This window comes from Trichoplusia ni, chromosome 23, assembly GCF_003590095.1.
Source record: "Trichoplusia ni isolate ovarian cell line Hi5 chromosome 23, tn1, whole genome shotgun sequence".
Lineage (NCBI taxonomy): Eukaryota > Metazoa > Arthropoda > Insecta > Lepidoptera > Noctuidae > Trichoplusia > Trichoplusia ni.
Window position 1 is genome coordinate 4,259,607 of NC_039500.1, and position 11,005 is coordinate 4,270,611.

Sequence of the window (11,005 nt, forward strand, 5' to 3'; positions counted from 1 at the left end):
CGGGAGAGCGTAGCTCTTGAATGAAAAAACCGATTTTGATGTAGTTGTTTGAAAGATTTTAAATATTCAGTAGTATACTAACTAGTGTGCCAATTTTTTATAAAAACCGGTCTAAGATGGATTCCAGAAAATTGCCACAAGATAAACAAAATCTGATATCCTTAAATATGGGAATCGGAATCTAAAGGACTGATGGAAATAATACTACATAAATAACTATAGCTAGGTCCGCATCCTAACATTAATAATGTTTTGTTACCAGGGCAGCAGAATGCGGTCAGTCAGTTCGTTCGTTCGGTGGAAGCGAGGCCGGTGGCGCGGGCGCGGTGTTCGACGAGAAGCTGCGCTCCGCTGACGATGACGACACGGACTTTGTGCTGCCGCACTTCCAGAGAGTCGCCATCAGCGGCGAGGATACTTCTGGGGTAAGACAATAGTTGGAATTTGCATTTTATTCAATAACTTGGACTTTCCCTTCGTTTGTTAATTATAAATGTTTCTGAGGAAACTTTATAATTGGTATTTGACAAAAAAAATTGTCCGAGAAATAGTGGGTTTGGTGTCGTGACCTCAACCAGTTATCCGTGCAGCTAATAATCTTACATCTTCTTTTAACAACAGAAAATAATGGGAAACTTTGCCCTCAGGTCCCGCTAGAGGATCTCCAGCAGGCCTCCTCGTACCTGGTGCAGGCGCTGGAGCTGCGCAAGCGCTACATGGAGATCTCGCAGCAGAGCTACGCCATGATCACGGCGCGCTTCGTGCGCAGCACCGACGCCAACGCGCCCGCCTACGTGCCCAGCGTGCACGTGCACAAACACATCGCAGGTAATACAGGATGTTTGGAAAGGACTGCATGGAGATAATATACAGTTATTAGTGTTCACTTTGTTACATAGGTTTTGGAAAAGTTACGAAAATGTTCCATGTTCTTGTGCATAAGTTCCCAAGCTGTTGTTATTGGCCTCCATCCTCATCTTTATCTGCACTACTACCCATTTCCGAGGCCATACAACATCACACTATTTTCCATATTGCTTCATTATACACTTTATTCCCAGATCACATAGTCCACCCCCCGTTCAGGGCGGGCAAGGACCCGTGGGAGTGCCCGAACCCGGCTCCGAAGGACTACGTGATCAGGTCTGACAAGGGCGTGTTCAACCTGTACCAGCGTGACGCGGCGGGCGCTGAGTCCCGCCTGCCCTACGAGTACATCACGCTGCAGCAGTACATCGCAGACATGAACATCATGTGCAATATGATGTCTGATGGACCGCTGTGAGTTAGGCTCTAGTCAGTTATATACGATACTAGTGAAAGGCCAATAAATGGCTGCATCCTGTTCTATATTATTACCGAAAAGTTTTAAAAGTAAATCCAAAATATGATCGAGATATTCCAGGAAAATAAAATGTATTGTAAAATTTCTTGCATGCTGTGCCTTAATTATAAAAGCCCTGCATCGATTTTATTCAAACTCCTGGGTTCCAAAGTCTCCAGACCGCTAAATATAAAAAAATAGCGAGATTCTCTTAGAAACAGTAATGAACCAATGCTGGTTGTTGCAGGAAGTCGTTCTGCTACCGGCGGCTGTCGTACCTGTCGTCCAAGTTCCAGCTGCACGTGCTGCTGAACGAGCTGCGCGAGCTGGCCTCGCAGAAGGCCGTGCCGCACAGGGACTTCTACAATATCAGGTTTGGATTTACCCGGTTTTTGTCTTTTTGAACTTAGTTACTAATCTTAAAAGTAACATTAATCTGTGTTTATGGTAATTAGGAAAGTGGACACGCACATTCACGCTGCTTCGTGTATGAACCAGAAGCACCTGCTGCGCTTCATCAAGAAGACTCTCAAAACACATGCTGATGAGGTACTTATAATTCCCTTTTATGAAACTTTACTTCACTACTATATAGCTCATTTCTGATGGCATGCGCTATTCAACTGACGATGGTTTGTTTTCTCAGGTGGTGACTCTACACAAAGGCAGTCCGATGACGTTGAAGGCGGTGTTCCAGTCCATGAACCTCAGCACCTACGACCTCACCGTCGACATGCTGGACGTGCACGCGGTGAGACTTTTTTATCTTCTCCATATCTTCTTCACGTTGGTCATATTTATCTGAGGAGTCCACTTACCTTTTTGAAAATTCAATCAGGTTATTTAATGAAGGATATTAAACTCCTTTGAAAGTAAAGCCCGTTATCATGACTCGATTGCGACTATGTGTTTCATGGAGCCATTTTCAAAAATTACTTCGTCATTAGAAGTTATTACTACATCTTTAGGCTGCTAGATTATATTAGCTATTAAGTCTATATAAGTCTATTCATTGGAATCATACCAATTTCGACCCGCAAGTCTCCGCGTATCAGCCGACTAAAGTTTCCTCAACCTGAAATTACTCGTATTTGTTCAATATGGGCAAATATTGTAGAACATACTAGGGTTAAGTGAATAGTTGTCAAGTACAATTTGTCATGTGCATGCATCATGCATAAATAAACAAACACTTTTTTGGTAAAATACATTTACTATAAAATACCTTTGTTTGAACCCCGTAGGACCGTAACACCTTCCATCGTTTCGACAAGTTCAACGCCAAGTACAATCCCATCGGCGAGAGCAGACTGAGGGAGGTGTTCCTCAAGACAGACAACTATATGAACGGGAAATACTTCGCCAGGATCATCAAGGTAAGTTTAGGGAAGAGCAAAATCTTACAGGCACCTATGTGTACGGAGGTTAAGGTTCAAAATTGAAAAACATTTATATCATCTCCATATTTGAGTTGTACTAGTTGACCTCATGTTATCATACATCACATGCAAAACTGTATTGTACTTAACCAGCATGGGAGGTATACCAAAAGGTGTATACCTAGCTGACTTGATTCCCGACTATGTCAACAAATTATAATTCTACCCTTCAGGAAGTAGCATCTGATCTTGAAGAGAGCAAATACCAGAACGCAGAGCTGCGGCTGTCGATCTACGGCAAGAGCCCGAGCGAGTGGGCCAAGCTGGCCAAGTGGGCCATCCAGTACAACGTGTACTCCGACAACGTGCGCTGGCTCATACAGATACCCAGGCTCTAGTGAGTATACATCTGCGTTATTATAGGTAATAAATGGATGTATGCACTATACGAACAAAAATTGTTACTAATAGATGTACAAAACCGAGGAGAAACTAGTCTAACTCCAGGTAACTAGTCTAGTTAGGTTAGTCTTCTTAGGTCACTAGCATTCATTACTTTACTACGTAGACTCGATCCCTTTGTATGGTAAGGTGGCCTCATCTCTGGATGGTCTCATGGATGGTGGCCTCATCATAATATTTGCTAGTCTGTTAACCATATTTAACCTTTTTGCTAAGGAATTGTATTTTATTGTGTAACCTAACATAACATTACCCTTTCAGCGATATCTTCAAGTCGAACAAGATCATGAACAACTTCCAGGAGTTCCTGAGCAACATCTTCCAGCCGCTGTTCGAGGTCACGCGCGACCCCAACAGCAACTACGAACTGCACAAGTTTCTTACTGTGAGTAACCTTACCTATTAGATAAATGACACTCACTGACGAAACCCAACTGTTGTCTTCGTGGAAGCAGGATGGCATATTGCTCCGTATTTCTTCCACCTCAATCTTCCACAATCTCATGGTTGCTAACAATGCTATTTGCGCCGCTGATTGCAAGCCTGGAAAAAATAATCATTGAAAAAGCCAGTAATTAGATCAGACAGTCAGATTTCTGTTGAAACTCTCGGCAATGTCATGGTCAGCTGTCTGTTTCATTCCATTATAATAATTTACTGGCTGATGACAAAAACATTTTCATAAATATATTCTTTATATCTGCAGCACGTAGTCGGCTTCGACAGCGTGGACGACGAGTCCAAGCCAGAGAACCCGATGCTGGACCCCGAGTCCCGGTGCCCCGAGGAGTGGGATGATGAGGAGAACCCCCCCTACGCGTACTACCTCTACTACATGTACGCCAACATGACCGTGCTCAACCATTTCCGGAAGTAAGTGCTACTGCGTTGTTCTTGTTGAAGTAGCTTCGACTACACTTCAACTTGAGTATACATTTTTAGTTTTTTTTGGTTCGTTGGTCTCTTCTTACTTACGTCAGCGTGAACAAGAGTTTAGCATAGTTGTCTTTTTTTTTTGATACTATCATCTCTTAGCTCGTAACAGGAATGTGCTTTATCAGAGCATGATGGATGTGGCAATTCTGTTTCTGATAAAATAAGAGGATGAAAGAGGACAGTGGCAGATTGGATTAAATCTTATAGTAGCAACATCTAATTGACAAAACGTGTTGTGTGTAGGGAACAAGGGTTGAACACGTTCGTGCTGCGCCCTCACTGCGGCGAGGCGGGCCCTGTGCAGCATCTGGTGTGCGGCTTCCTGCTGGCAGAGAACATCTCGCACGGACTGCTGCTTAGAAAGGTAACAGCACATGTTCTATCATATCTGTTTTTATGCCTTTAGAAGTTGTAAGACATTCAGTGATTTTGAAAATTTTAGGCTAAATACCGCAGACTTTTGAGTAAACTTTTTTGCTTTTACTACGAGTCTTGATTATTTAGAACTAGTCACGAAAAACGGGTGATCCCAACACCAGTAAGACCTTTACCACAAAAACGATAATGCCTTCAGCGAGGATGACTTCTGGTCAAACTAAATTGGAGTCAATGCCTCTGCAACACGCTAAGCAATTCCAATTCTCGTCGTGTCCTCAGGTACCAGTCCTGCAGTACCTGTACTACCTGGCGCAGATCTCCATCGCCATGTCCCCGCTCAGCAACAACTCCCTCTTCCTGAACTACCACCGCAACCCGCTGCCCGAGTTCCTGGCGCGCGGACTCTGCATCACGCTCAGTACTGATGACCCGCTGCAGTTCCACTTCACCAAGGTATGGAAGACAGATTCTTAATTATAATGATTATCCCTCTTAACTTTCGTTCAGATCATTTTATTTTCTAATAGTACTAATAATACGTGTCGACTCTTGGTGTGATTTTTTATTTTCTTTTTGTGCAAGGGAATGTCAAGGTTTCATAAAATAAAATTGTCTTTTTATGATAGATAATATTATTTTCTGTCCCGTTTATTTAAGAGTCGTCTCAGTCCTTGACCCTCATCAGCTCGACTACGACTCCTTCTTAACCATGAAGGATATTCTGTTGAAGCTTGTGAAAACCGTCTTGCAAAATGTAGATCCCCCTAAAGTCACACATCATTTAGTCCAAAGTATGTCATATTATCTGTTCCCCCCACAGGAGCCGCTGATGGAGGAGTACAGTATCGCGGCGCAGGTGTGGAAGCTGAGCTCCTGCGACATGTGCGAGCTGGCCAGGAACTCCGTGCTTATGTCCGGGTTCCCGCACGAGGTACGCACACGTACATGGCTTGAATGGTGGCCAAGAGTTAAATGATAAAAAATCGGTATCCATGGAAATCCACAATATTCTCTTTAAGAAAACCAACATACCGCAAAAGTTTTTTATAATGTCGGTATTTTTATGTGCGGATCGTTTTTGAATATTGAAGACGAGTATCTCAAAACATAGTTGTCTATTTTAAAACACAGATTTGGAGTTATTTTATGGTTGACATGGTTAAAATTGGAAGAGTGGAAAATAAATAGGATGTTTGGACAACTGGCATAGCTAGATAACTCTAAATACTTCCCCAGATGAAGCAGTACTGGCTGGGCCCGAACTACATGAAGGAGGGCGTGGCCGGGAACGACATCACGCGCACCAACGTGCCCGACATCCGCATCTCCTTCAGACACGAGACGCTGCTGGACGAGCTCACCAACATCTTCAAGGTAACAGGATTCATGGACACATAGGAATACTCTGAAATAGCCTTGTAGGTTCTCAAAATTCAAATTTGTGAATATATGGAGGGGTAGAGTAGTTATAATTTTTCTTTTCGTGCGCATCTATGCGGGAAACAGAGATATTTCAACTTCTAATCACATTTTTTATCAGTTAAGTCTAATACTTCAGTTTCACTTTCAATACAATAGATACACAATTTTATAAAACAAGAAACAGTACTACCCTCGTTTTGTCATTTTTGTGCATATTGTGTCCCATCTCAGTTGTGTCCTTAACACATTGTCCATGTATGTATGTTTGTCCTGTCGTCTTATATTGTTTTCATTAACCGCTAATTTAACATATTAATACAAAGCAAAGTTGATCAACACAATCACCTTTATCTAATAGAAACTATACTATGCTAAAAGTTTGGCCTTCGGAAAAACATTCGGAAAAAGGTGTGCCATTTTTATAGATGCCACTGCGTCAACTAGTTGTGGTTCTATAAACTGTTTATTTATAATATGATCAAATAAATCTCATAGTTAGCGGCTTCAGTAGCTTAGTTGAATCTGATTGTGTTTATTAACTTTTAATATTGAGTCTCGATTGTCTGGTGGTAAGCAGTAGTACAAAACATTAATATAAATATAATTTCAGGAGGGTATGTCAGCTCGGAGGTAAACATCCATAAACACGACAGTGGATGCAGAAACAACATTAACGATATACTAACTTTTATATAACTAAAATCAACGTAGACTGTATATTAATCAATAAATTTTATTATAAAATACGTAAAACCAGGGCTTTTGTGCCTCAAATAAAAAAAAAAGATATTATAAGGATAGCTCCTATTACCCCTTGTGATAAATAAGAAAAAATGAAAGATTGAAAGTGCCATTTCATTGTAATAATGAAGTACCACTACTTTAAATATATTAGAAATATAAAGTGCTTTGAATGTGGATGATGAACAGTCTCCTTAGCCAAGTGACAGTAAGCGTAGATAGAAACGCTGGAATATATTCAGATGACGCGCAGACACGTGACATATTGAAACTAAATGTCATTTGCATACATTTGAACGTTGATTATTGACGTGTAAAACTGTGACTTGGCTAAAGAGGCTGCTGTAGTTTTCAAATTTAGAGTTCGTAGCTTCGACTTCGATCGTTGCATATATTTGACTGGTCTTTGGAGAGGTGGTGAATGATTTAAAGCACTAGATGGTCTATTCCCCAATAAATGTTAACTCCTATAGATTTAATTTATTGATATAAGTAGATAGAAACTTAGATGTTTTTTTTTAACTTCCAGTTTTAAGCAGAACTACAGTCTATAAATTAAACTTTGAAAAGTCAATTTTACCATTTTGCTATTAAAGTTTAACAGTAAAAATGCATTTATTCGTACATAATGTTTGTCAAATAACATGTTTTTGTTAAACACCGTCCACATTCATTGTACATAACATTTTCAGATTTCTTTAGAGTTTAGAACTATTGTGATGCTTGTCACCTTTACTATTTTATATTTTGCCGCAGCTCACAACAATAAAAAAGGTCCTTTGAATACTTTAACCGACTACAAGCAGATAGTGGAGTTCTGTGTTTTACTGTATATATTTTTTATTGTTGAAGTAAGTTGTTGAGTAATTATTTTTCAGATTTTATTAAGCTTTGAGTAAACTATATTAAATTATATCCTAATGAAATTAAATCAATAGAATTTGAAAATTAGTTTTCTAAGTAGTTATTTTTTAAATCATGATGAATTTACAGTTTTTACCCGTAGTTTTAATACAAAATCTTAATGTTTCTATAATCAAGTTAATGGATTTAAAATCATAAAATATGTAGCTTTTTATAAAACTTTATGGTATGAAGGGTACCGGCAGCAACAACAAGATCAAAATACTTTAATTTAAAAATTTACAAAAAAGTACATTTTTAAGAACCTACAAAACTTCGCCTTTTTTTCAAATTTAAGTTTTAATATTCTACAGTTACAGCTTTCACTTTCCATACGTGACTCAAATGTAATTTTCCTAAAAATAAAATATTTGTGTTTTTGTTATTGTCGTTGCTGTCTGTACAAGCTTAGCTTAGTGAGCTGTGCGCTAGCTTCTCTGGTTGTACCGTCATAACATTGTGATCATAACTTATTTATATTAACTGAAACACTTACTTACAAAAATATTTTAACTCAGTTATTGGGTGGGTCACACATCAACCTCTGCAAATGGGCAATGATCGCCCACGCAATGGACCCCGGATAGACAATCAATAAAAGTTTTGGGTGCTCACCCCATCTTACCCAGAAGTGGGATATAGTGGGCTAGATAAAAAAAATATAAAAGCCATCCACCCACTACTTCATGTGGTCGAAGTGGAAGCAACAGAGGGTACTACACGCAATAACTAACTTGGCAAATTTAGGATATTTTTGTAAGTAAGTGTATAATTATGGTGTTTTATAAGTACTGGTGTATAATCATATGATCCTCTAGAATGTATATCTCTATCTCTTATACCACAATTATAGGTTATAGGCTACGTCATGTACAGTGAAATGAAAAATTGAGGGTACATATGATTATATTTCCAGTGTTACGCATTCTGTGCTTGTCCAAATGGTGCTGGGATTGTGTTGGATCTAACTTTCAAATTGCGAATATTCAGGAAAAGTTTTTGAGTTTTAGGAGGTACTGAAATCGTTACATACATACTTTTCGATTCAAACACGAAAATAGGTCAAAATTGATCATAAACAAAAATACCAAATAATTCATAATCCCGGTACAGTTTGAGCAGCGCCACCTATATGTCGTACTTAACATTAACACAACTTGTGAAATAAGTTTAAACGAATATTTATAAACCATATTATAATATATGTTATCATTGTTGAAAATAAAAACGCTCATACCGACATAAATGTTTTCTTAATATTTCCTATGGCAACACTTTTTGAAATATCAATTTTGATCAGAGCAACTTTGCAGAATGGTTTTAACCATTAATATTCATATTTATCACTTAGAAAGCAATACACAAACAATCCTAGATAAAGTAAAAGATAATACAACATAATAACACTTAGCTAAAGTCTTTTTATACGCTTCGCCTGTATAGCAGTTTCAAAACACAAATTGTCTATTAAGGGGAGGTTTCCTAGTGGCAAATACCCCAGCATAAAGTTGTTATGTCAGCCCACAGATAATGATTATACAATTTACTGAAAAAAACACGATTGAATCAGGAATAATGGCGAAACTATGTCCATATTGAAGTAGAACAGTACAGGAAACCACTTAAAATAGGTCTGAAACCGGAAAATCTAACTTAGCACCAACCCTCTATTACTGCTTCTTCTTCCTGAATACTCTACCAAATCCTCTTGCTGGTTGCTTTTCTAGACTTATTTGGAATGCACTAACTAGAGGTCCAAACCCCGCAGTGAGCTGACGTTGTTAGTTATTAAACGTTCCTAAATTTAAGTAAGTTCTGACTGGAGGCTGGTTGTCTCGGTTATTAGTCAAGGGAAGCATTAAAAGCCAGCAGTCGCTTTAGCTGCATAGATCAGGGCCCCAATTCTGCTATTTACAATGGCCGGTGAATGAATGGAAATACCTAAGTCTGAACGTCCAAACTATCTAATTATTGCCTTGATTTATCTAACTTGAGAAATGTTTGTCTGTAGCTAAAGCTATGTGGCACACCCCTCTTCTTATAAGGTACACGTAAGTGTGTGTGCGTTGTGACTTACAGCTTACACGTGTCTATGTGTGGGTGACTGTGTATGTGTGTCGTGTTTGCATGGTAACTTGACAGCTAGCGACATAACTTACTTGCATTACTGTTTTCATAATTTATTTAAACTGACTTTCTACCACATTTTAAAGATATATTATTATAACAGATGCGAAAGCGTGACAAAGCTACGTGTCTCGCTTCCGCATCATGAACAATATCATTATTACTTTGAGACGTGGTTCCCTGACTCTTGACAGGTAGGTATTGTATGTATTTAACAGACATCATACATTCTAACTTCAGCAAGTTAACTGGTTGTTCATCACTGAATGTTTATTGATATAATATTTCCTACTAATGGCAACGTTTTTCTCTTCTTCAGTATCTTTAAATGTTATCATAACTTTTCATAATAATCGACATATGAGTATAATTTTTGCAGTATTCAAAATTATTATTTTCGTGACACGTAATTTCATGTTTATTTCTATTTATTGTGTAGTATTTATTGCAATGTGTTTGTCTGTTTTCCGCCTGTAGGCCCAGTTTGCTCTGCCCACCATACCGACGACGCTGGGTGATGCGGACGGGGCGCCCCCTATACCGAACTTCGCGGCTCCTATCGTCAGCTTAAAGCGGCCATCACTTGTTTAAATAAACAACAAAACAAATATAACAATAATATAGAACTTTATTTTTTTAGGTTATGTAACATAACCTATAATAAACTTGTAAATTTACATATTTTGATGAGAGATACTTACTATACGTAATAAGTAACCAATTAAAATAAATGTTTTTGTTTAATGCCTAAAAACATTTGATATTTTATAATTTAGGTACTTATTTATGGTCATATTTTTTTCAGCCAAATCATGTTTTATACGTAAGCACTTATTTTTGCATAGAACTAAGAAGTTTTGGTTTAAGAATAAAAAAATGTACTTAATGGTTGCGATTTGAGGGGCTCTGCTTACTCATTATTGAACTTGTTTTTATTCTACATTTATAATTATAGTTATATTCTGCTCGGTTAATGTATGGCTTATTAAATAAATAAAAACAGTTATTTACGCAACATTTTTTTTTATTTTTACCCATTATCCTTTCATTTTCCAAACTATTATAGGGTCGGCTTCAAATTGCAAGGAGTGACAGCCTATCTGACCTCCTCAACCTAGTTACCTGGGCAACAGGATACCCCTTAGTCAGGCTGTTTCTCAGAGTTTCTAGCTTCTGACTATCGTTACAACTGTCAAAGATGTGAAGAGAGCAGCCGGTCTCACAATTTAAAGTACCTTCCAAGACTCGATGGATCTTTTCCTGACATAGGTATTCACCCACCTAGCGACCGACCGTACCAAGCGTAGCTTAACCTGTGATCGAAAACTTATGT

General features: G+C 38.5%; 1 protein-coding gene across 5 annotated transcripts in view; it reads left to right on the forward strand.

The window, feature by feature from the left end:
• LOC113504796 (AMP deaminase 2-like) overlaps nt 1-10,687 on the forward strand; it is a 31,223-nt gene extending 20,536 nt beyond the window's left edge. For 3 of the 5 annotated variants that reach the window (XM_026887248.1, XM_026887247.1, XM_026887246.1), the window contains 15 exons: nt 263-425; nt 648-828; nt 1,062-1,281; nt 1,572-1,697; nt 1,780-1,873; nt 1,971-2,075; nt 2,569-2,700; nt 2,937-3,100; nt 3,427-3,550; nt 3,872-4,038; nt 4,345-4,465; nt 4,759-4,932; nt 5,300-5,410; nt 5,716-5,853; nt 10,150-10,687. In XM_026887248.1, coding sequence (XP_026743049.1) covers nt 263-425; nt 648-828; nt 1,062-1,281; nt 1,572-1,697; nt 1,780-1,873; nt 1,971-2,075; nt 2,569-2,700; nt 2,937-3,100; nt 3,427-3,550; nt 3,872-4,038; nt 4,345-4,465; nt 4,759-4,932; nt 5,300-5,410; nt 5,716-5,853; nt 10,150-10,263 — 2,134 coding nt within the window. In that variant the 3' untranslated portion in view covers nt 10,264-10,687. Of the gene's footprint in view, nt 1-262; nt 426-647; nt 829-1,061; nt 1,282-1,571; nt 1,698-1,779; nt 1,874-1,970; nt 2,076-2,568; nt 2,701-2,936; nt 3,101-3,426; nt 3,551-3,871; nt 4,039-4,344; nt 4,466-4,758; nt 4,933-5,299; nt 5,411-5,715; nt 5,854-6,511; nt 6,516-9,556; nt 9,591-10,149 lie in introns of all 5 variants that reach the window. The other 2 variants (XM_026887250.1, XM_026887249.1) reach the window with 2 other exon arrangements.
• Nucleotides 10,688-11,005: the final 318 nt, after the last annotated feature.